We start from the raw sequence: 26,179 nt of genomic DNA on the forward strand, positions 1-26,179 counted from the left end.
CACCACACGGCCCCGTACGGCAGGCGGGGGCAAGATCAGACATCCCTCTGGGAAAGGCTGGACACGGGGCGGCCACGCTCAGGTTCACACCCCAAATCTCAACCTCGTGCTCCCCCTTCAGGAGAAGACTCTCAATGTTTCTGGCCAGGTGGCGCACAGATTCCAAAACGTGGGAAGTCTGATGTTCGTGAACTTTTCCGGTTCTGCAAATCCGAGTGCTGAAGGCCACGGAGCCCAGAGGACACGAGAACACCGTGTCCTTCCGCCAGCACCCCGGCTAACCACAGCTGCGACGTGGCTGAAAGGAGCGAAATGCTCCAGGAACACGGCTGCTTGCAGAATCATCATCATTTCCACACAATTAAACCTTGTTCGCCACGAAAGCATCGCTAGGAAGTGGCTCTGTTCTCGGCCCGGACCCGGGAACTCACAAGGAGCCACGTAAAATTGATTACGAGTTAATTGCTCTGAGAGACGCTTAGCTTTGAACTACGAGCCGTCACGGCAGGGGTAATTAAGAACAAGCCATGTTCAACAAACTCAACGAAAACCAAGACTTAAATGCTGAAATTGGCCGCTGGCCTGAATATAACAGGAAGGCGGTTCCAATCCGAAAGGCCATCGGCTGAGCACACGCCGTGCAGGAACGGGGCAGCGGGGCAGCGGGGCAGCGGTGAGGGCACCCAGGGCACATGACACCTCCCTCCAGTGCCCAGCGGGCTGCCCCAGCCAGGCTCTCCGGATCTAAGGCCACTGGCAGCCTCCCTGCACCCAGGCTACATCCACAGTCCCTCCCTTCCTGTGACTACGCCCGTGGTCGCGATGCCTGCACATGAGTACCCTTAAACCACATCCCTTCGGGTGTTTCTAAGCCGACAATGAAAATGCTGCACTGTGTGTTCACACACTTGGACAGGGAGTGACTTCTGGCAGCTGCAGACAACAGCCTGCCACCCGTCCTTCTGTCCTTCTGCAAATACGGTCAACGTAAACCCTTTGTGCGAAGGAGACTTCGTGTGCCCACCGCCCAGGCCACGGGATGCCCCGATGATGCCCAGACGGAGAAGTGTTACTTCCAGGTGCGTGTGGGCGTTTCTGGAGGAGGTGGGCACCTGGACCGGAGGATGGAATGGAGATGGCCGTCCCCGTGGTGAGTGGGCGCCATCCCACCCACGGAGGGCCTGGGGGGGGGGGGCGGGGGGGGAGGATAGCAGGAGAGTCGGCTCTCTGTGCAAGCTGAGACATCACGTCCTCCTGCCCCCAGACAGCAGGGCTCCTGGGTCCCGGGCACTCAGACTCAGCCCAGAGCACACAGAGGGCTCTGCTGGGTCAGCCCCCACAATCACACGACCCGACTCCGGTACCAAATGCCTCAGGTATGTCTGCACCCCACTGGCCTCGTCTCCCCAGAGAATCCTCCCCAGTATGGCGAGGGTGACCGGCCCCTCGCCAGCTACTTAAAACGGGACATTACTGAGCGCTGGATGTTCACATGGCTCCTTGTCTCCAGAGCTTTCCGCACAGAACATACCCGAACATAAGAACATTTATGCCTTGTCTCGTCCATCACCCCACCACACCTCTCCGTACGAGATACACTGAATTTCTGGAGCTTTTATCGTAATTTTTTTAAGATACAGAAGTTTTTTTTTTTTTATATTGGCTGACTAAATGTAAATACGTCAACATTTTTGATAAATAATTATTAAATTGAAAGATTATGACTGTTCTGGAAATACACCACTTGGAGTTTTTGTATTTATACTGATTTATAGCGCCTTATTTAAAATGAGGCCTCGTTCCAACGTTTCGTGGCCCTGAGGCTTCTGCACCTTGGGGCAATCCACCCAGGTAAGACCGCCCCTCTGACAGTGGAGGAGGTCAACTTTTTTTTTTTTTTAACGTTTTTTTTTATTTATTTATTTTTGGGACAGAGAGAGACAGAGCATGAACTGGGGAGGGGCAGAGAGAGAGGGAGACACAGAATCGGAAGCAGGCTCCAGGCTCTGGGCCATTGGCCCAGAGCCCGACGCGGGGCTCGAACTCATGGACCGCGAGATCGTGACCTGAGCTGAAGTTGGACGCTTAACCGACTGAGCCACCCAGGCACCCCGGAGGTCAACTTTTTAAGAGTAAGGGCTAGGAACGGTCAGGAAAGGTCGGGGAAAAGTCGGGGAAAGGTGACTTCGACTGCTCGGTCCCAAGTGTGAATCTGGACTCTGAAACCCAGGACTCTGGCCCCGCTGAGTGGCCCGTGGAGGGCTTGCACACCAGGGTCCGTGTGTCACGCTGGAGGATCTCGGCCCTCAGAAGGGCAGGGTCTGGGTCACCCTCTCCGCCTTGACAGGATCCCTCCTGGTCACCTCCGACCACCCAGGCTGCCCCTGGCCCTCAGACCAGAAACAAGCTTCCCGATCCCCACGCTTTCCGGTCTTGGCTGAAACGTTCCTCGGCCCGCGAAAGGCCGTCCCTAGCTGCGTGTCCAGCACAGACCCTCCCCCCGCCCACTCCCGGTGCGTTTCCCACAAAGCCCCCGCCCTCCCTAGAAAGCACAGAATCACATGCCGACGAGCGAGTGAGCGGGAGAGAGCTCCTGCCTCCGAGGTCACACAGCCAGCCCTCAGCAAGGCCAGGCCGGCGCCCAGGGTCATCCTCTGGCTCCCCTGTCTGACACAGCCTCCTCTTGATAGCAAAACAGTGTTGGGGCTCCCGGAGGGGGGATCTTGGGGGGCTCAGTCGGTTGAGCGTCTGAGTGTTGATTCCAGCTCAGGTCACGATCTCAGGTTTCGTGGGATCAAGCCCCGCGTTGGGCTCTGTGCTGACAGTGCAGATCAGAGCCTGCTTGGGATGCTCTCTCTGCCCCTTTCCCTCCCCTCCCCAGCACGCGTGCTCTCTCTCTCTCTCTCTCTCTGTGTCTCTCTCTCTCTCTCTCAAAATAAATAAATAAACTTAAAAAAAAAAACGGTCTCTAGCACGGCCACCACTCTAAGGGTCCTCCAGGCCCTCCGCCTTCTGGAAGCTTCCCTAGGCTCCTCCCTTTTCAGTGCTGAAACTCTCCCAGGCCCAGAATTTGAGCACTTCTCAAGGCCAGGGCCAGAGCTCCGCTGCCCTGCCCAGACTCCCCACCGCACCCAGCCCAGGACAGCGCACATAGCCAAGCTTAGTGGGGCCGACGGCCCTGAAGTCGGCAGAGGGGACCTCGTGCCCACACAGGCCAGGCTGGATGCTGGCCTGGCCTCTCTGGGACCACACACAAGCCCTTTCACCTATGAGCCCACTTTCCTCACCTAAACATCAGACAGAGACAACACACACACATACACACACACACATACACACACACACACACACACACACGCGCGCGCGCGGCTGCTGGGAGAGATTAATGAGGTCACAAGTGCCCGGTGCTCAGCAGGTACACAGCACAGATGAAGCCAACACTGACGACTGGGAGCCACTGGGCAAAACCAACACGTGAGGCAGGGGTAACCCCTGCCAAGCACTGGAACAAACCTTTAGAAAACGGTCTTTTCTGAAAGGCCAGAGAAAGGTCAGGAAAAGCCACAGGAACCTGAATGGTCAAGGAGTGATTGAGGATGGATCCATGGGGACGATCTCACGGAGTGAATGAGTGAGTGGGAATAGGTAAGGAGGGGGAGAATGAGGCCAGATCACGTGGCATGAACGAGTGAATGAAAGAATGACAGAAATGAATGAATGAATGAATGAATGAATGAGGCCGGATCACGGGAGTGAACGAGTGAATGAATGAATGACAGGAATGAATGAATGAATGAATGAGGCCGGATCACGGGAGTGAACGAGTGAATGAATGAATGACAGGAATGAATGAATGAATGAATGAGGCCGGATCACATCGCATGAACGAGTGAATGAGGACAGATACTGGAGAAAGAAGAGAAGGAGAATGAACAAATGAATGAACGAATGAATGAGAAATGGCCTCCGGTCCCCCAACAGCCCCGGTCTAGCCTCCACCAAAAGAGGGCTCTGTGCCAATGGCCAGAGGCCTGATCTCAGTGTGGGACACAAGTGGGGGGCGGGCAGGGCGGGAGGAGGTGTCGGTGGCCCCGAGGGGTGAAAGGGCCCCGCTGCAGGCAGGTCTGAGGCCTGCCGTGTCCCCCCCACCCCTACAGCTGCCCCTGAGGTCAAAGCACATCTGTGCAGCCGCCTCACTCTCTGAAGGAGGCGGCGGGACCAGCTGTCGCCCCCGGGTCGCAGCGCGGGGAGCCGGCCCTTCAGGAGCCACGTGGACGGGACCCCCGACTGTCGGAGTTCCGGAGGGTCCTCGCTGCGTTCCGCTCCTGGCCGCCCACACGCTTAGGGCACGCCACCGGCCCCTGGACCGTCTGGGGGCCCTGATCCCACGCGGGAAGGGGCGCTCCCATCCGGACACGCGAGGCTACACGCGCCAGCTCCGGCAGCCACCTCCCAGCGAGCGCCACCCTGTCCCAACTGGGCACCAAACATGGAGGACGGGAGCGGGTGACACGTTCGCCTCACGAAGTATCAACAGCGAGGCCGAGTGACGGCTGAGGGTCCGTGGGCAGGGGGAGGAAGGGTGGGACCGCGGCGGCCAGGGCTCCTTGGCACGGCCCCCTCCCTGCCGCCCACGCCTGCCATTCTCTGCGACAGAACTTGTAACAGAGGGTCCCGCAGCGTTTCCAGCAACAGTCACCCAAACGCACTCCCCCACACCAGCGGCAGAAGTCACACACGCCACATGCATACACAACACGCTCGTCGGGGACATCCGTCCGCACCCCACCTCAGCAGAGCCAACCTGAACCCCTGGCCTGCGCTCCCCTAACCGGCCAGAGAGCTCCGCACAACGGAAACCTGAGCACGCCTTCCTGGACCCCCCAACGCCCTCATGGCGCCCCACAGCCACCCGGCAGCTGCTGAGCCCCAGGCCGGCACCCCCCACCCCCACCCAGAGAGGGGCCGCAGCCTGCTGGGGTCTCCAGGCCCGCACGCCCCTGCAGGGAGGCCTTCAGAACACGTGCGCCCGGGCCAGCCCCCCCCCCCAGGTGCTCAGTGAACACGCAGACCTGACAGAGACCCCCACACGTACAGGGACGCGGTTTCTGTCGGATCAGTAGGCACAGAGACACTTCTGCTCAGTGGCCGTGTCAGCACGCATGGCTGTTTGGGAAGATCCGATGTGCTTACGTCCCTAAACCAAAATAAAATTCCTGGTGGATCAAGCCTCCCATCACTGAAAGAGAAACAAGCAACAGGCAATCTGGGAAGGTTCTAGAAAAGATCACGAGTGTGTTTGCTTATGGTCTTGAAGTCTGGAAGGCGTTCTGAGAAGAACATCAGAAGCCATCGAGGAAGGAGAGGAAATCTGCCAACGTAAAACCTACAGCCTCCCATCGACGGGCGAACAAAGCCCGGTCCGTCCAGTAGAATATTAATATTTCAGCCTTGAAGACAGAGGGGAGACTCCAACATGCACCGGGACCCACTCCCACAAGGTCCCACGCACCGAGGACCCACTGCCACGAGTTTGCGGGAAACGAAAGGCAGAAACCAGGCGGAGGCAGCGCAATCCCTTCCCCTGGAGGGTCCCCTGCACGCGGGCCGTGTGGGCCCCTGGCGGAGACGAGGCGCGGGGACGGCGGGTCACGAAAGGGCGAGCAGGCGCCTCCGGAGCGGCAGCCGCAGCGACCAGAGGTGCCATTTCCCGGTGGACGTGCCAGGCGGGAAGCCACAGGCGTGGGCGCCGCACGCAGAGCTGGGCCACTGGAAGGCGGGTGCCTCCTCCCACTCCTTCCAAACGCGAAGCCGGCTCCATTTGACCCAAGGGCACAGACACCTGACGGGAATCAGGCGGGGCTGTGGGGGCAGCAAAGACCGTGTCCCAGGGGGGCGCCAGCGCGGGCCTCCCTGCTTCCTTCTGTCCCTCTCTGCGTCGGAGAAGACGTCTTCCCACTGAGCCGTGGCCCCAGCTGCACTCAGCATCTGTTCCGGCACCCCCTTCCTCCACCCCCGCTGCTGCCTCCGCCTGTCCACACTGTTCCCAACACTCGAATGCCCTCCCCACTCTCTTCTGCCCATCCTCGAAGACCGGGCTCAAAGGTCGCTGGTTCTGGTAAGTGAGCGCCCCGAAAGTACGGGGAGAATGGGGTCCTTTCCTCCTCTGTGAGCCCACAGCGTTGAGGCGCAGGGCAGCCTCCTCCCAGAAAGGTCCCCACTGGGATGAGCCCTCAGCAGGAGGGAGGCACAGCTGCGGGCAGGGTCCTGACGGCGCACGGCCACGCACCACACAGCGCCTCGACCGGGGCTCACCACGGTTGGTCGCGGGTTGTGGGACCCAGGGCAAGCGACTTCGCCCTCAGCTGGAGCACAGGTGACCCCATCACTGACTCTCACGGGGCAGCTGTGCGGGTCGGGACAGACCCAAGGCCCTGATGCAGAGTGCAGCATCACCTAAAGTTACACTGAGATACCCGAGGCTTTCTCACTGCGGAAGCCGGGACACGTGCACGACTGTCTCGGGAAGACTGGTGCTCCCCAAGGAACCCACGTGACCTTCAGTCAGTCACCCGCCTCCTCCGGGCCTCAATGTTCCCGCCTGACAAACGGGAGCGGGGAAGCCGGCCAGGCCCCCACGGAGTCCCCCTGGAGATGAGGACAAGTGTGGGTGACCACAGTCCTCTCGGCCACCTGCCCTTCACCCCGGCCTCTCCCTACAACCCCCACTCTGACCCCAGCCAGCTGGTGAATTCCTCACACCCCAGCAGGCAGGCAATTCACCTATGTTTAGTGACCGCGGCTCAAGAATGGAGCGGAGCCAGGACCCGAGGCGCCCACTGGGTCTCAAAGCCAGCCCCTGCCCCCTTCCTGGGGCCGCGTCGCCCCCTGGGGGTGGGGGGCAGAGGTGCAGTGGGCCCGCTCACCGCCAGGGGGCATCTTGAGGAGCGGCCCTCGGGGACTCGGTGCTGAAGGAATGGCCCCAGTCCCTGCCCCTGGGCAACAGGCTGTCCCACCCCTCTCTGGCCCCCAGGCCCTCGCCCATGGAAAGGGTACTGGCGACAGAAGACATCGGGCAGCTCAAACCCATCGTCCACGGGGCCTCGTCAGGTGGCATCAGCAGGAGAGCCAGTTGGGTGGGGAGAAGGGGAACAGGAGGGTCTGTGGCATTCTGGGAACGGCACACGGCCAAATGCTAGAAGATTCAAAGCGTTGTGGCACCCAACCACCAAGACCACAGACAGACCGCCACATGTCCACAGCTGGGCGACAGACGGGACGGGCTCTAACCACTCTGTGCTCACAAGCCTGGGCAGCTCTTCCCACCAAAGACTCCGCAGAGACTCCAAAGCTGTGCCTTGTTCTCCTTCTGGAACCACACGACTCCCCATCAGCTGGACTAATTCTGGGCACGAGGGAAAGAACTCTTCCCTTTCCCTGGGGGGGTTACTGAGCTGGGGGGTACCATCACACGGAGGCAGGCCGGCCCAGCGCAGCCCTGTCCTGGCGGGGTGCAAGCCCAGCTTCTCCCAGTCCTAGCTGGGGGCTCTGAGCAGCCTGCCTAACCTCTCTGTGCCTCTATGCCTCATCAGAGGCCCCAGCAGTGAAGCCGGCCAGCGCTGTTCTAACGAGACGGTGCCCGTGAGGCCCGAGGTCCAGGGACTAGCTCGGAACAGGTCACGTGAAGCAAGCTCCAGTCCTCACGGTCTCCTCTGCCCGGAGCTGGAGGCTTTATGCAAGACGAAAACCAAATTCGTTGCATGTTCAAGCCATTAAGCTCCTCCTGAGATGAGGCCCTGCGTTCTCCAAAATGCTAATTTTGTTTTTTTTTGTGTGTTGCCTGAAAGGGAAGCAGCACGCCCTGAAGCCAGAGCCAGGCCAGACGGGAGAGAAGGGCCAGGCAGAGGCCATGCCTCGGCCGCAGCGTGTTTTTCTCATCACCTGGGAACCTGAGCCAATCTGTGGAAAAACAGACTGCAGAGATGCGCGGGCGGGAGGCAGAGGGACAGCGGCAGGTAGCAGGAGACAGCCGCTCAGGCCAGCGGTGCAGCGCTCCAGCCAGAGGCCCGTTCTAATTAGAGCTGCAGAGAGCAGGGCCAGCCAGGAAGACCGCCCCAGGGTGAGATCGCTCGTGGGGCGGGCGGCTCCAGCAATGAGGCCCCGCCGAGGCCCGAAGCACCACACACACACACACACACACACACACACACACACACACACACACGGGGCCTCCTCATTGCCACGCTTCCCGACTCCCAGGGGCACGGCGGTGCTCGACTGAACCCGGGGGCTCCTCCCACCTCCCTCCCTCAGGCCTGGGATGCACCCTCGGGGCCAGGCCGCGGTTCATGGCCCTTCCCAGGGCTGTGGAGCGCCCCGCAGGCTGCCCTCTGAGGCCGCCTGTGTCCCTGAGCAGAGTACGTGCCCCCAGCACCCCCAGGAAGGACAAAGGATCTGACTTTGCTCACCGCACCTGATACCAAGCAAGGAGCCTGCACCTGCCCCCTGCCCCCAGGACCCTCACCCGGAGTAACTCAGTTTAGCAGAGGGGCTGTGGGGGGGCGTGAAGACACCAGCTCCAGCCCCCGCTCGGACACCTACCATGACCTGGAGCGAAGGACAAAGGCCCTCCCCTCACTGGGCCTCGAAACCGTCGTCTGTACACTGAGGTTGGGAGATGAGCTGGTCACCCACAGCCCTTCCTGCTGCATCCGGAGGCCCAGAGCAGCCAGCTGACCCACCTCAGGCCCAGGATGGAGCAGAGCATGACCTTGTGGAGTGGCCACGGACTGAGCACTGGGAGGGAGTGAGGCCGGGCTGTGGGGCTCGCGTGGGCGTCTGCGCCAGCATCAGAGCAGCAAGGCCGTGGGCAGGGAGAAGCCCAGTGATGCAGTCTGCCCTCCACACAGCCAAAGGGCTGCCGGAAAGAGGATGACGACGGTGACTAGGATGGGGACGGGGAGGGGGAGGAGGGTGGGGGTGATGGTGGCGGTGTGGGTGACGATGACAGGGACGATGACAATGGGGATGACGACACAACACGGGAGGACACTCCCATGGACATTACTACAATCCACCGTCACTGCAACCCTCGAAGTTGGTTTTATTCCTCCCATTTGACGCTTTTGACACGTTTGAGGGGACGGAGTCCCCGAGAAGGTCATTACGCAACTTAAAGACCTGATTCAACCGTCTCCTTCCAAAAGACATTTTAACACACGTGGGATTCTCCAGCGTGAACGTGTGCATGTGTGAGTATGCCTGTGTCTGTACACGTGTGTGAGTGAGTCGGGGTGTGTATGTGCTTAAGAAAGCACTGAGCTGCCACCGTGTTCAGGGGTCTTCTGGTCCTCCCTCTGGCTCCCCAGATCCCCCACTGCCAGTTCACCCCAGGATACCTGCAGACCCCCCCAATGACCACGTCTGGATCACCCACCCTCCAGTGTTCCTTCCTCCTGCAGGTGGATGTGACCTGTCGTCAGAGGAGTGAGGGAGGGGGAGCATGGCCTCGGAGCCCCCAAGACTCAGGAGTCCTGGCTCTGCTGTGACAAGTGTGGGGCCTTGGTCAAAAGACACCCCCTTTTTATGCACGGAGGGGGTACCCGAGGCAGGGGCCCAGAGAGAGCCTTCGACGGACGCTCCCTCCTAGGAGACAGGTGGCGGTTTGGGGGTTAGGACCCTTCCCCCTTGGCTATGTTGCATCACCTTCTTTTCAAGAAAAGATTTTGAACAAAGTGCTCACCTCTTCGCAGGCACAAGTATCTGCACACAGACTGAAGGACAGATGCCGTCGTTAACCGACAAGGGCAAAACCACCCAGCCCGTGACCACAGGGTTACTGGTCTCACACCTGAGCTGGGGGCGGGTCTTTCAGCACAAAGGTGCGCTCGCCCCCAGCGGATTCACTCCTGGGGATTCACGCGGGAGGCAGCCTCTGAGTCGAGACGTGCATCTGGAAAGAATGGGCCCCAAACCCCAGCCCAAGCTGCTGAGCCCGCCTTCTCCTGAACTGGAAAAAGCAAAGTATTTGTATGTCACACAGGGGACATCAAGGGAAAGGTCAAGAGACGAGTCTCTGGCCGCCAGCTCCCCCGGAGGCCACTTCCTGAACCGTCAGCCTGTTCCTTCAGAGGCCAGAAAGAGAAGCCCCCCCCCAGGGTTTCAATATGGAAAGTGAGTTTTCCTGAGGGCAAAACAAAGATCTGAACCACAGACACACCCCCTGACAGAAAGCTCTCTTCCTAAGCCAGCCTCGCAAAGAGGAATTTTCAATCCAACCATCTGCTTCCTGCACTTTTGTCCACCTGGCTCCCAGATCTGGAAAAGTCCGAGGCGGTAGGAGCTGCACGAGTCTGGAAAGTCAGGGCCAAGGGCACAGGACCCCGGCACAGACACTTCCTGGACGCACGTGGCCAGAGACACCACTTGGATCAACGCGTCCTCGGGCCACACCGGCCCCCGGCCAGCCAGTGCCTGGGAGCTGGGAAGGGGCCACCAAAGGGTGTGGAGGGCGTGGCTCGAACACGACTGCCCCCCAAGGGGCACCCGGGCTCCACAGAAGGGGGGACTTGAAGCTCCGTGGGGCCAGAAGGGAAGCTGAGTGTGGGGTTCCTCACAAAGCTACACGGGGAAGGACTATCTGCCCCGCGAGCCACCTCTGGGTTTGCAACCAAAAGACCCAGACGCCCGTGTTCACGGGAGCATTTTGCCCGACGACCAAGAGGTGGGAGCAGCCCCAGCGTCTGTCAGCGGAGAAGCGGATAAACACATGGTGGCCCCCCTGCAACGGGGAGACCCCCCACCCTCAGAAAGAAATGAGGACTGACCCGGGGCACCCCGAGGGTGCGAGCCGACACAAGAGGACAGACGCGGTGTGACTGTTCCAGGGGTCTGCCTGTGAACCCGCGCTGGGGGGAGGTCGGGTGGGTGCTGTTGACGAGACCGCGCCTCGGCCTCCCGGGAGCCTGTCTGCAGCCTCCCTGCCTCAGGCGGCGTCCCCGCGGCCAGGCCAGGCCAGGCCAGGCGAGTGTTCTGGGAGGATCCCTGGGAGGGGACGATCCCGTGAGTCCTGGGACAGTCCCGAGATTCCGGCCACACGCCAAGCACCCCCTCTGTGCCCTGTGACACCAGCACGGCAGTGTCCGGAGCACAGGGGGGGCCGGCCGGTCTGGGCCGCCACAACCGAGCTTTCCTGCCCCCAACCTCCACCCGGCTGCGCCCTACCTGGGGACAGTCACCCCATGCTACACGTTGGGGCCTCCCCGGACGACCGTTCCAGCACAGCCTCCAAATTTGCGGGCGTCTGCGTTCCCTTGATGGACACTTCCGGGGAGGCCAGCCCCGCGAGGCAGGACCTCGTCCTCTGCTCCGCCGCCCCCAGCACCTGCGCGCAGCCCAGCACACGCTCTGCAATGGCGCCCTGACCTCCGTGGAGCCGGACACACAAACTCGGGGTGACCTCCGTCTGTTCGCCGCTTTCACCGTCAACTTTATCAGATCAGGGGCCGAACGACGGGTGACAGCTGGGTGCCCCCGCTCAGATGAAGTCGACTTCCGGCGGCAGCCAGGGCCCGCTCACACGGTTACCTCCTGCTGTCACCCTCACGCGGCCGGGGATGCCACGCCCTCAGCCCCACCCACCACCCTCAGCCCCACCCACCACGGCTCAGGCGCGGACCTGTGAGAACCCAAAGCTCACGCATGCCACGCCCTCAGCCCCACCCACACCCTCAGCCCCACCCACCACCGCTCAGGCGCGGACCTGTGAGAACCCAAAGCTCACGCATGCCACGCCCTCAGCCCCACCCACCACCCTCAGCCCCACCCACCACCGCTCAGGCGCGGACCTGTGAGAACCCAAAGCTCACGCATGCCACGCCCTCAACCCCACCCACCACCGCTCACGCAGGCGCCAGGCCTGCACTGCTCTTGCGTCCGGAAACACACGAGCAGAGCAAGGAGAAGCTCCTGGGGGTGACCGTCACCGCCACCGCGGCCGTTCCCACAGGGGCTTCACGCGGACCAGACCGGGACACCGAGGCCCAGAGAACAAAACCAACCTTCCGTGTGAGCTGGGTTTTGGGGGACAGCCCAAATCACGGCGCCCCGGAACTCCCGCCCCACACTCGGGGACGGGTCCAACCCGGTGACGTCGGGGCCAGCGGCTGCAGCATACAGGTCAGGTGCACACGCCGGCCGGGCTCCGGCATCGAGGTCCGCCCCGCACCGCCCGGCAGCTGCGTACCCACAGCGTCTCCTCTACCCAGAGCAGCGCCTCCTCCCCCCGAGTTGGCCGCAGAGTGCCAGGACCCCGATGGAGCCAGGCACGATCCATCCCTTCCCTAAGGACTGAAACCGGGTAAAGAATGGACGGTGGGGGCGCCTGGGTGGCTCAGTCGGTTAAGCGTCCGACTTCGGCTCAGGTCACCATCTCGCGGTCCGTGAGTTCGAGCCCCGCATCGGGCTCTGGGCTGATGGCTCAGAGCCTGGAGCCTGCTTCCGATTCTGTGTCTCCCTCTCTCTCTGCCCCTCCCCCGTTCATGCTCTGTCTCTCTCTGTCTCAAAAATAAATAAACGTTAAAAAAATTTTTTTTTAAAAAAAAGAATGGACGGTGGTCTGTGTGGCCGCTGTGGGGAGCATCTGACCTCCTGCCTGAGGGTGCGGAGTCTGTCCACAGAGACGAGCCAGGGTCCTGGGGCCATCTCCAGACGGCTCACCTTTCACTCTGGACCCCTGGCACCTTCTGAATTTCGACCCGTGTGAACGCACCATCCAGTCAGAGCCCGGGTTTAAATCTGGACTGAGTTTTTGATGTTTACATTCAAGTTAATAAAGCTACAACTCCGAGTCATCTGGTCCCACCTGGTGACCGAGGACCTACCTGCCAGGTGGACACCTCCACGAAGGCTGAGAACAGGGGACTGTCTCCAGTTCTGGAGGCCAGGAGCCCAGAAGCAGCAGCAGCAGCAGCAGCAGTCACAGGGCTTCTCTTCGGAGCAATCCCCCCCATGCTCCCCTCTTGCAAGGACACAAGCCTGCATTTAGGGCCTGTGGAGGGTGAATCCCGGACCACCTCTCCGTGTCAAAACCCTCCTGGGGCGTGAGCCCAGCTGGGGGGCCCACGTGGAGAACTGGCCTCCCGCCCTGCCCGTCACGCCCCCATGTGCTTCTGACGGGTGGACATCTCAAATGCCCCCGAGACACTCCCGGAACACGGCGCCAGCCAGGCCTCACCTCGGAGACTCCGGGAGCGCCCAAGGTGTGGGCAGGCCTTCCCTGCGGCCTTCCTGGGTGAGCAGCCTGTGCCGTGTTGCCAAAAGCCCTGGAAAACGCACCGGCACCTACGGAGACCCTACGCCCCATCTCTCTGGCCCAGCTCCTCTGTGGGGGGCCCATCCTGCGTAAACACCGCTCCTTCCTGTCCGCCGGGGCACGATGGCATCCAAGAACCGCAAGCCTCCCAAAGACCCTCTCTCTCCCCGCACGGGGCGGCGCTCAGCAGATGTTAACCGTCCCAGACGCTCACGCGGAAGGACCCACGAGCGTCACAGAATGAGGCTGCGAGAAGACTTTCTCTTCTTATTTTGTGGGTTTGCGTGTTGTTTAGATTCTGTATAGGACTGTCATCAGAACACTAGGTTATTGAACCAAGAAACATAATTCACCAAAAATGGAAAAAAAAAGAGAATTAAAACACTGCACAGCCTTTCATCCACCCTGAGGAGCTTAGCTCGAAGGAAGAAACAGACACAGAGGAGTAAGGAAGTTATAGCAACTCCACAGAAATCCATACAGTGAGCCCCGAAAAAGTCTTTACTGACAAAGAGGGATGTCCGTGACCTCGTAAGCATGACAAACTCGTAGAATGTGATCCCATTTTGTGACAACATGGAATTAGAGCGCACACTTCAAGTAAACCCTCAAGGATCACCCCAAAACGCTCCCAGTCCGATTTTCCCAACTATGTGCAGGACCTTCATTCCCAAGCATGGCACCCAGCCCGTCACAGCTGCCGGGTGCCCGTCCCTGGACAGGCCCCACCCACGGCCATTCCTGCGGCCGTTCTAGACCATGTGACTGACATCAGCACCCGGTCAGTCACCTTCCTGGACCCCCGAGCCCTGCCTGCCAGTCCCATCTCCCCACCGGGCAGTGAGCTCAGCCCAACAAGGCAGATCCTTGTAGAAGTTGCTGGAAGACTAGGCCCCCAGTGGTCAGAGCGAGGAGACCCACAGTGTCTCTTGACGACAAAGTCACATGGAACCCGCAGATCCCAACCTGGTATGCAGAAGGACAGCAGGTGCACAGAGCACATTATTTCTGGAAGCCGCCCGTGTTCTGTGAGCACATGCTTCCAAAAGTGTGCCCTGTGACCGGGTCCCTGGGGTTCAGGGCTGGTGGTGACCAGCAAGGCCTCCCTGGAGGGGTGTCAATCCCAGCCCTGCCCCTCCCAGGTTCCTACCTTCTCTCATTGTCATCCAGGTGAGCAAACAGCACGTTCTTGGAGATGGCCTTGGCGAGTGCCGTCATGGTCTTGTAGTCCTTGGGAATAACCTGCAGGGGAAGCCAGCGGAAGTCAGACTTCCGGGCACCCCTGAGGGTCAGGGCTCGGGGCCCGGCCCCTCCCAGCACCTGCGGGACCCTGAGAAACCATGACGTGGCTGGACACAGAACCGTCCGACCTTCGGCGTGTTACTGCTGGAGGACCGCAAAGACAGACAGCCCGGAGTGTGATCCCGGAATGGGATGTGTATGTCACCATCGCTGTAAGCAGCTGGAACCAACATGACGAAAGAAAGGGAAGACGAGAAAGCACGGTGATCTGAGAGGTGGCCCAAGAACCTGGGGGACTTGGGGCCTTGGTGGACTGGCCCTGGCGGGCCTTAGGGACCCCTAGAGGATGCTACAAGACCTCCAGTCCCCTGGATTATCAGTTCTTCTGTTTTATTTCAGTGGCTTTGTTTTTAAGGTAATAAAACACTTGCGTAAATATTTGAAGACTGAAAAAAAAAAACACAGCTTGAGCCAAGTTTGGAGCCACACCCAAGGCTGACCTTCACCCTCCGAGGCGGTGATGGGCGGGCCTTGTAAGGGAGGCTCTGCCGATAACTGAGCCCGATGATGGGCGGGCCTTATAAGGGCTGGGGGCTCAGGACCCTGCTGATAACTGGGTGTGGTGATGGGGGGGTGCCTAGTAAGGGGGGGGCTCAGGACCCTCGGCATGGCTATGGGGGCCTAGTAAGGGGGGCTCAGCCCCTGCCAGTAACCGGGCGCGGGGAAGCGTCCGCCACAGCAGACCTGCCTGCTCAGAGCTCCCAGTAAGCACGTGCCCAAGAGCTCCATCACCCACTGAACAGCACAAAGTGCCTGCATCTCACATTAGAAGCATCTCAAACGCCAAGATTTCTCCCTCAAAATAAAAGACACCGGTGGGAGGGCTCTTTGGGCCGTAACGTGACCCCCTCTTGGAGCTCAGCTGCCAGAAAGCTCTGCCAGGCTGGGGGGGTGGCATTAGGCCCCGGCATATGTGCGCATTACATTTAATACCGTGGATCTTCACCCAGGGACTTTGAGAGACGGGACTCAAGCCCTAGAGATTTACTCTTTAAAAATAAGCCTTTTATTTCAGAATAGTTCAGACTTGGGGCGCCTGGGTGGCTCGGTCGGTTAAGCGTCTGACTTCGGCTCAGGTCGTGATCTCGGGGTCTGTGCGTTTGAGCCCCGCGTCGGGCTGTGGGCTGACAGCTCAGAGGCTGGAGCCTGCTTCGGATCCTGTGTCTCCCTCTCTCTCTGCCCCTCCCCTGCTCATGCTCTGTCTCTCTCTGTCTCAAAAATAAATAAAACATTTAAAAAAAAATTTAGAATAGTTCAGACTTATGGAAAAGTTGCCAAAGGCAGTGCCCGTACCCTGCAGCCACTTGGCCCCACTGCTGGCACCTGACCTTACTCGGGAACACACCACAGCCACGGAACCAGCCACGGAGCCAGCCACAGAACCAGCCACGGTGCGTGCTGGCAACACGTCCTCAGTTTCACCCCAGCCGCTCACCCTGTCCCTGGGCCTCACCCAGGTCACATTCAGTGACTGCACCCCGAGCCCCCCGCTCTGGACAGTTGCTTAGGGCGCCCTTGGTTTGATGACCTGGACGGGTCTGAGGGGTGCTGGCCAGTTACTTTGCAGAATGTCCATCCACCTGGGTTTGTCTGCGATCTTCTCGAGGTGGTAGGGGGTTCTGGGGGTGGGGGGGAAGACCACAGAAGTGAAGTGCCCTGGGGGTTTTAAACGACACTTTCGGTGGTTTCTCATCCCTGATGGTGAAAGCACTAAGTGCTGAGGTCAGCATGTAACGGGGCCAGAGTCTCAGTGCAGGGGGACGGAACGTTCTGGAGGCAGACGGTGGGGATGCTGCTGTCCCGTCCCTCCCTGGAACACGTGGGTCAGGAAACCCCACAGGAGAGCCCACGGGCATGCCCGTGACCCTGACCATGACGTTGCCATCACACCGGCCCCTCCCCGACCAGAAGGGAGCGTGGCCAGAAGCCGGGACCCTGAGGGCCCGGGCCGGGGGGGGGGGGGTGGGGGGGGGGGGGGGCGGGCCCACCTTCCTCACGTAGGACACGGCGTCCTCCTCCGTATACACCTCGGCACTCACACCCCCTCGGCGACGGCGGGCTTTCACCACCGGGTTCGGCGGGGTCGGGGAGACCTCCTCGTCGTGGGAGTCTGACTTCTGCTGCGTCAGAATCTGTCTGGTTTCCTCCTGTGGGGAAGACAGCGGGCGGGCTCACACTTGGGCCTGTCCCCCCTCCCGAGCCTGCTCCTTCAGCACCTTCCAGGGCTCCCCTCTGACGGCCTCTCCAGGCCGGGAAGAGCCCCCCGCTCCCAGGCCACCTCCAAGTCCCCCTCCCCCACCCACACGGCCCTGATGGCCGGGCCCCGGGGGCGGGGGGCACGTCCGCTCCGTTCACCCCTGTACCCCCGCATCCCACGCGGGCAGACACGCAAGAAATGGTGGGCGGACACGTAAAAGGAAAGGAAATCTGTTTTGTTTTCTTCCCTCCCTTCATTATTTAAATGGTTTACAAATCGTGAGTGCGTGCAGAGGGCACAGAATTCCAAAAGTGTACAGGAACACGCACCGCACACTGACAAGCAGCCACCACATCCCCACATCCCAAAATCAGTGTCAAGACCGGTGGGGCAGCACAGAGTGAGGTGGGGATCCAAGGCAAGCAGGCCCTCACCTGTCTCCCCACCTACCTAGGACAAGGCCCCCCGTCCCCTCATCGGCGAGGGCCACCTTCCCCAGAACACCCACACCCAGCAACCTCCCGGGTCAACCCAGCACAACAATTAATCCGACTTTACCAGGCAGCGACCCAGCAAAAACATGAAGTTAGGAAGGAAACTGAGTCCCACCCACGGTTCCTCAGGGGTTCCCGCTGCCCCACGTTCCAAAGCACCCCTCCCTGCTTCCCAGGCAGCCCGTGAACCCCGAGGGAACCCTGAAACTATCCTAATTCATACTACAGTGTAAATGACTTCTGGAGGCGTTCTTCCCCCAGAGGGCTTGTACTTTCTAAAGACGACGCTTTAAAAGACCCCAGACGGGACTCTGAAGTTCAAACGGGAGGTGTGGTATTCCGACTGGGAACCCACAGAGAAAAGAAAGTCAAGAAGCTATTGTCCTCCCAAAACCAACACAGTTCTGCCATTATTCCCGTAGGAGGGCCGCCTGTCGCATGCCAGGTGCTGTTGTCGGGGTTTTGCTTTTCCCTCAAACAAGTTTATTTCTTCCACTAAAAACAAGCAAAGAATACAGAGCCAAGCGAAAGTTCGACACGGCGCACGTCAGCTTTGTGGGACGTTACGTGGCACTTGTGCCCCGGGTGGGGGACGCTGGTGGCGTGGACCACAGGACACGCCCGCCTGCGGCCACCGCCTGGGCCCAAGACCAGTGTTCGCGGGCCCGCGGCTGCTCCCTTATTTCCCCTCCGGTGAGGCCCACAAACCAGGCTCCTTGCGGGGAATTTCAAGGCCTTTAAAGGCACCGTAGCTCTCCACGCACGAGCTGCCCCCTGTGCCCCATGACCTGCTGCAGCCTAAGCTCAGAGCAGAAGCAGAGGCCCCGGCTCCCCCCAGGTGCGATCCTGCCCCTTGCAGGGAGGAGGGAACGAGACAGAGAGAAGACGAACGGGCGGGCAGAGCACCAGCAGTCAGGAGAGCCTGGAAGGTACGTGTGCCCAGTGGGCAGGACAGTGAGCTGGGAAGGCTCCTTCCGGAGTGCACTGTGCGATCCTGAGTGAATCCCTTCACCTCTCTGGGCCTCCATCAAGGACTGTTGAAAGCGACCTCACGCAGCTATTTAAAAGTATCTTTAGGGGCGCCTGGGTGGCTCAGTCGGTTAAGCGGCCGACTTTGGCTCAGGTCATGATCCCGCGGTCCGTGAGTTCGAGCCCCGCGTCGGGCTCTGTGCTGACAGCTCAGAGCCTGGAGCCTGTTTCAGACTCTGTGTCTCTCTCTCTCTCTGACCCTCCCCCGTTCGTGCTCTGTCTCTGTCTCAAAAATAAACGTTAAAAACAAAAATAAAAATAAAATAAAAAATAAAGTATCTTTATAGAACTTCCAAAAGAAAGGGTTGGCAGATGGGTGGTACACATCCTCCCTCCCCCCTCCCCTAAATGATGGTAAAATTAAAGCCTGAGGGGAGGCGAGTCCGCACGGTGAGGACCACAGGGCATATGCCTCCACGGGTCTCTGGAAAACAGGACAGCAAGCTGCCTGGCACTCAGCCAGAGCAAGCCACACGGAGGGTGTGCAGGGAACAGGCCCCCGGATCCAAGGAGGGAGCCTCCAGGCAGACAGGGGGGGCCCAACGGGTTCGTGGGGAGCCACACCCTGGGGAGCAAGGGCCACCGGGTCCGTAGGGAGCCACACCCTGGGGCGCGGCACCCCACCCCCCAACTCAGAAAGGTGTGCAGAGGTGAGCTCCTCCCTTCCTACCACCGCCCCTTTTCACGTCCCAGTGTGGAAACCCTCAAGTCCGTAGGGTAGCAGAGGGAGTGACAGACGATCACCAAAATCCCATCACACATCTTCAACAATCATCAAAACAGGGCACACCTACTTCAGCTCACCTCCACTCACTCCACACGCACACACGCACACATGTAACACGAACACGTGTCCATGCGTGCAACACACACGTATACATGCATGCACACGTAACACCCGATGATGTGTGCACATCATACACATGATATATACACAATACGTAGAACACGCATATGGCAGACACATACAAGATGCACACGTATAATACACACAGGCACACGTAACACACGTATACAGTACATTCAGATACGTAGCACACGTATAGTGCACGTGTGCCTAGGACATGTATACGGTGCGCACACACCTATAACACGTGTATACAAGGTACGCGCACCTACGATAACACACGCATACAACGTACACGCACACACACCCATACACGACATATACACACATACGTACACAGCTCTGCACGTGTAACACATACGTGTATACAAGACACACACAAGACTCCTCTGACACACGGGAGATGGAAGCAAATCCCGGATGTTATGAATTTCATTGAAAACTTTTCTTTTTTGGGGGGCGCCTGGGTGGCTCCGTCGGTTGAGCGTCCGACTTCGGCTCAGGTCACGATCTCGCGGTCCGTGAGTTCGAGCCCCGCGTCGGGCTCCGTGCTGACGGCTCAGAGCCTGGAGCCTGCTTCGGATTCTGTGTCTCCCTCTCTCTCTGCCCCTCCCCCACTCATGCTCTGTCTCTCTCCCTGTCTCAAAAATAAATAATAAATATTAAAAAAAAAAAAAAGATTAAAAAAAATCTTTGACATTTATTTTTGAGAAACAGAGTGAGACAGAGCGTGAGGGGGGAGGGGCAGAGAGAGAGGAAGACACAGAATCCCAAGCAGGCTCCAGGCTCTGAGCCGTCAGCACGGAGCCCGACGCGGGGCTCGAACTCACAGACCGTGCGATCGTGACCTGACCTGAAGTCGGATGCTCAACCGATGGAGCCACCCAGGCGCCCCATGAATTTCGTTTTAGACCTTTTAGTATGTACCTCCTAAAAGATGACCTTTAAAAAACATAGAGCCCCATGTCCTCAAGCTACATGAGCCGTCGGGACCACAAAGCACCACTCGGCCACCCCAGCCCCTGGCCACAGAGCTCAGGGGCTGACGTGGGGCCGGGTCCAGCGACGCGCCCTTCAGGGCCCAGGCTCCGGGTGCGTCTCGGCGGCCCCGCGGCCCCCTTGAGAGGCTCGGGTGCGGCGAGGGGGGTCCAAGCGGAAAGGGCGGGGTTGCACGCAAGAGACCGGCCAGAGGCCACCTTCTCAAGGGAAGCACTGTCGGGGCCCCCCCTTCCATGGGGCCGTGGGCATTGCTGTCCTGGCACCAGCCGCTTTCCATGGATCCGGGGGCTTCCAAATGCAAGGCACTCGGGGAGGTGCTGGGCGGAAACGGGGCCGTTATTTCTGGACGGCACCCCTTCCCCTCCTCCTCGGGATTCCAGGAAAGCCTCTGGTTTTCCAGAGCCCCCTTCCTGTCTCCTGCTCTCACGCAGATGAACTGTCTGGGTTGCAGGATGGTCAAGGGCAGGAGGTCAGAGGAATCTTCACAACAGTGTGGGAACGGCGATTCCAGAAAGCTCTGCGGCCAGAACCTTCCCCAGAAATGCCTAATGCCGCCCCAGGGACCGTCCTTGCTCTGCCCCGGGGCCACGTTCTCCCCAGACCGCATATGACGTTCACTGTCTTCTGACCACGATTTTCCGGCACGAGGGGCAAAATGCGGCCTTGCGGCCTCAGAAGAGGACATTCTCTTCTGAATGTCGGGAGGCGGGATGTCGGGAGACTTTCTGGAACTCAGTATACGCTGCTGAGAAGCCCACGTGCCTGGGACCCGGCACAGATGGAGTCGTCCCCTCCACCCCATGCTCCCCCTCTCTGGCTGACGACGCAGCCTGCCGGTCCTTTTGAGAGGCCTTCTGGGGCAGCGGTCCACACCAGCCTGATTGCCCACGCTGGTCCTGAACACCCCGCAGGAGGAGGGGCCGCTTCCCCAGCGGTGGTCAAGTTGGCGTTTCTGGACCTCCCCCCAGGGGGACTGTCCCTTGCCTCCCTGTCCCCTCCGACTGAGGGAGAGCCGTGCTACTTGGGGACCTGCGGCGTCCAGGACAGGGGTCCATGGTGCCACCCCTGGACCAACCACAAGCCCCCTCCCAGGGCTGCAGCATCTCAGAGCACGAGGCAAGCCCCGAGGCCAGCCATCCCCACCTACAAGGCAAGGAAACCGAGGCCCGGAGAGTGCAAGGGGCATGTCCAGGGGCGCTCGACCTTCAGTGGCAAAGAGAGGAGAGAAAGGTGCAGTTTCAACCATTTATTGAGCACTTTCTGAATACCAGCCCTCATACAGAGAAAAAGGCACGGTTTGTCACGGAAGGTTTCGATCTAATAGGAAAGACGGGTCCAAGTCTGACAGAGAAACCGGCTGAGCCATGAAGGACTAGATACAAGGGCTGTGCAGGCAAGGGGGCTCCTAGGCCACCCCTGGGAAGGAAGAGGCCGGGAGGGCTTCCTGGAGGAGGGGCCTTCTGAGCCGGCCCGGATGAGACAGGCCGAACCCAGGGGACACCGTGGGTCGTTGGGAGCTCAGCTCCCCACCTCCCCAGGTGCCCTCTCCGGACCTGTGGCATATTCCCGTTTACATGGTCCCTTCTTTGTGCAGCCACCTTCCCAGCTGTCCATTTTATTCATCCCCAGAGTCACCTCCTTTACCGTCTGCCGTCACCTCCTCCATTTCCGTTTCATTAACTTCTGCTTTATCCTTGTTATTTCCACCGTGTGGCTCTGTCACTCACCCTCTTTCCAACCTCCCAGGCCTCACACCGTAGCGGCTTCCATAGGCTCCCTCGAAAATTCAGAGGGCAGCTCTATTTGGAAACAGGACCTTTGCAGACACAGGTGAAAATGAGGCCTTGGTGTCCTCGTAACAGGAGGAGGATTTGGACACACGGCTCAGGGCAGATCTCACCGTGAAGACAGAGGCAGAGGCCGGGTGATGTGTCTGCACATCAGGGGCTGAGAGCAACGTGAGGCCGGGACGGACCCGTGTCGGGACCACCAGGAGGAAGTGCCCGCTGCAGCTCTGAGCTTGGGCTCCCGGCCTCCCAGCCGTGGGGCAGAAAATTCCTGCTGCTCGCGGCCCCCCAGTCTGTGAGGATTTGCTCTGGTGCTGTAGGAGTCGGAGACACATGGTTCAGTAATTCCTAATCTTAGTGTCCAGTGAAGCAATAATTTTCCCTCTAAAGACCAACTAGGGGGCGCCTGGGTGGCTCAGTCGGTTAAGCGTCCGACTGCAGCTCAGGCAGGTCATGATCTCACCGTCCGTGAGTTCGAGCCCCGCATCGGGCTCTGGGCCGATGGCTCGGAGCCTGGAGCCTGCTTCCGGTTCTGTGTCTCCCTCTCTCTCTGCCCCTCCCCCGTTCATGCTCTGTCTCTCTCTGTCTCAAAAATGAATAAACGTTTAAAAAAAAAAAAAAAGACCAACTGGGATGCTTTAAATGTCACTTAATTCTAAATATCTCGTAATTTTTTACTATGACAATCTTCTTTCACAAATTACACAAACGCTCATTACTGGTTTCCAAGCGTATGCGGAGGCTGGCTTCCTCCGTTTTCTCCTGGTTAGCACTTTATTAATGACCGTAAAACAACTTTATTGGGTTATGGTCAAAGAATATGGTTTTTGAGTAAGAAAAAGATTTAACCTCATCGGGGGATGTACTTGATTGTAAAATTCTGATTTACACACCCCTTTCCAGGATCTCGTCAGTTGCCTGAGCACACACTGAAGCATCCCAGAAAGAACGTAAGTCAGTAAGGACGCAGAGCCGACCTGGGGCCCTGACCAGCCGTGGCCCTGCTGCCTCGTGCAGTTGGGTGAAGGGCAGCGCGCACGCCCAGGGCGGCACAGCGGGGAAGTCCTGGGCTTCCTGATGTGCTCCCAGATCCGGCCCGGTACCTAGAACGACACCTGCCACGTAGCTGGTGTTCAAAAAACATCTGTCAACTAAGTGAGTAAGTGAATAAAACCTTTTTGGAGAACTGTCACCAGAAATCGATGGACACTTCTAGGCCCCATGAATCTATCTCTTAAAATATATCCAAAGGAAGCAATGAGAGGTGTCAGAGATACCTGTACTAGAATGTTCTCTGCAGTGTTTCAACAAATTTTTAATCCAGCTAGCAGCAAGAAATTGCTTGAATCAATTTAGAAATATCTACGTAAGGGGCGCCTGGGTGGCTCAGTCGGTTGGGCGGCTGACGTCGGCTCAGGTCATGATCTCGCGGTCCGTGAGTTCTAGCCCCGCGTTGGGCTCTGTGCTGACAGCTCAGAGCCTGGAGCCTGCTTCATATTCTGTGTCTCCCTCTCTCTGACCCTCCCCTGTTCATGCTCTGTCTCTCCCTGTCTCAAAAATAAATAAACGTTAAAAAAAAAATTAAAAAAAAATAATTTAGAAATATCTACGTAATAGAATACTCTGGCTTGTTATGTCACGTTTTTAGTAACATTTAATCGTCACAGAGATGATCATAGGGGCACCTGGGTGGCTCAGTCGGGTAAGCATCCAAGTTCGGCTCAGGTCATGATCTTGCAGTTTGTGGGGTCAAACCCCGCGTCAGGCTCTGTGCTGACAGCTCAGGGCCTGGAGCCTGCTTCAGATTCTGTATCTCCCTCTCTCTCTGCCTCCTCCCTCGCATGCGCGCGCTCTCTCTCTCTCTCAAAAATAAATATTAAAAAAAAAAAAAAGGAGTCAAAATTACATACAGTTAAAGGAATGAAAACACAAGCCACAGACTAGGAGAAAATACTCAAAAACACACATCCACTAAGGACTCGTGTCCAAAATGCTCGACAAACCTCATAAGGTCAACAAGAAAGCAAACAACCCAGTTAAACACCAGGCAGGAGATCGGAGCAGAAGCCGGGGGAGAACGCGTGTGGGAGGGCAGGCGCGCACGGGAACGTGCTCCACGTCGTGTGCCGTCAGGGAAACGGGGAGCAAGACAGCAAGGAGAGGCCACCGCCGCCTGTCAGAAGGGCCACGGCCCACAGCACGTCACCGCCGGGTGCTGGCGGGACGGGGAGCAGAGGGGACGCAGGATGCCGCGGCCGCTCCGAGAGGGACCCTGGTGTCTTACAAAACCGAGCACGGTCTCGCCGTGCGGTCCTGCAGTCACGTTCCAAGATGTGAGAACGTGCGTGCTCACAGACCTGCACGCGGATGTTTGCAGCGGCCTTATCCGTGATTACCGAACCCGGGCAGCAACCGGACGCCCTTCGGTGGCTGATGGACGACCGGGCTCCATCCGGGCGGTGGGGTTTTACTCTGCCCCGGAAAGAAGGGAGCCGCGAAGCCAAGAACGACGCGGAGGCACCTTCGATCCAGGTTACTGCGTGAAGGAAGCCAGTCTGGAGAGGCCGCCCCCTGGGTCATCCCAGCCGAGTGGCCTTCTGGGAAAGGCAGGGGCAGGGAGCCGGTAAAAGATCAAGGGTTCAGAGGGAAAGCGGGAGGCATGAATAGGTAGAGCTCGGAGTTTTTCGGGCAGCAGCACTAATCAAAATGATACTTTAACGACAGATATGTGACATCAGGTATCTGTCAGAAGCCACAGGACTGTGGGGCACAAGCAGTGACCCTGACATAAATTCCAGGCTTCAGTCGAGGGCGGCGGCTCTCGCCAGCTGTAACACACTCCACTGACACAGCGGGACTAGTGGGGAGCCGCACGGAGCGGGGCACGCGGGAGCCCTGCGGCCCTAAAACTGCTCCCACAAGATAACACCTGTCCGTTAGAAAGGAGTACCACTTAAATAACAATAAAAAACGAAACAGGAGTAAATCTAACCAAACACATGAAGGAGCTGTGTATTAAAAATCTAAAGGGGCGTCTGGTGGCTCAGTCAGTTGAGCGTCCAACTCTTGATTTCAGCTCAGGCCATGATCCCAGGGCCATGAGATCGAGCCCCACGTCAGGCTCTGCACTGAGTGTGGAGCTTGCTTGGGATTCTCTCTTTGCCCCTCTCCCCACTTGCACATACCCACTCTCTCTCTAAAATAAAAATAAATAAATAAAAATTAAATAAATACAAGTTTTTCTTTCATCCACATTAGAAATCAAAGACCTAGATAAACGGAGAGCTATTCTGGAAAGTTAGCTGCAGGTCAACTAGAAGATTCTAGATTGTGGTCTATTCTCCTTAAAAATCAATAAATAAAAATTAAATAAATACAAGATTTTCTTTCATTGACATTAGAAATCAAAGACCTAGATAAACAAAGAGCTATCCTGGAAAGTTAGCTGCAGGATAACTAGAAGATTCTAGATTGTTGTCTATTCTCCTTAAACTGATTTATGTATCAACGTGAACCCACTCAAAATCCCAAGAGGATTTTTTGGTCCATGTCACCAAGATCACGCTAAAACACGCCTAAAAAGGCAGAGGAACCGGGGTGGACAAAACAATTTTGAAAAAGAACAATGCAGGGGCGCCCGGTGGCTCAGTCGGTTGAGAATCCGACTCTTGAGTTTGGCTCAGGTCATGTCACAGTCGTGACACCGAGGCCCACGTCAGGCTCTGTGCTAAGCAATGAGCACGGAGCCTGCTTGGGATTCGCTCTCTCCACCTCCCTCTGCCCCTTCCCCAAATCGTTCTCTCTCTCTCTCCCTCTCTCTCTCTCTCTCTCTCTCAAATAAATGAACGTTTAAAAAAAAAAGAAAAAGAAAAGAAAAAGAATAATGCAGGGAGGCTCATACTACCCGACTTCGATCTTCACATAACGGCAGAATGATCCAGGGGCGCCAGGGGGCTCAGTCGGTTGAGTGTCCGACTTCGGCTCAGGTCATGAGTTCAGGGTTTGTGAGTTTGTGCCCCACGTTGGGCCCTGTGCTGACAGCTCGGAGCCTGAGCCTGCCTCAGATTCTGTCTCTCTCTCTCTCTCTCTCTCTGCCCCTTCCCTCTCTCTCTTTCAAAAACGAATAAAACATTAAAAAAAAAGAAAGAAAGAAAGATCCAGAGACATGCCCCCAGTGTACGGCCAGCTGATGAAGTCAAAGGTCTGCCCAAA

At 58.3% G+C, this 26,179-nt stretch overlaps 1 protein-coding gene across 5 annotated transcripts in view; it reads right to left on the bottom strand.

Annotated features, from left to right (window-relative positions):
* The window catches only part of PRKAR1B (protein kinase cAMP-dependent type I regulatory subunit beta), a 115,637-nt gene that overhangs the window by 68,352 nt on the left and 21,106 nt on the right, over positions 1-26,179 (bottom strand). For all 5 annotated transcript variants that reach the window (XM_042921605.1, XM_042921604.1, XM_042921603.1 and 2 more), the window contains 2 exons: positions 16,603-16,761; positions 14,463-14,554 (listed from right to left, as the gene is read on the bottom strand). In XM_042921605.1, coding sequence (XP_042777539.1) covers positions 14,463-14,554; positions 16,603-16,761 — 251 coding nt within the window. The remainder of the gene's footprint in view (positions 1-14,462; positions 14,555-16,602; positions 16,762-26,179) is intronic.

This window comes from Panthera leo, chromosome E3, assembly GCF_018350215.1.
Source record: "Panthera leo isolate Ple1 chromosome E3, P.leo_Ple1_pat1.1, whole genome shotgun sequence".
Lineage (NCBI taxonomy): Eukaryota > Metazoa > Chordata > Mammalia > Carnivora > Felidae > Panthera > Panthera leo.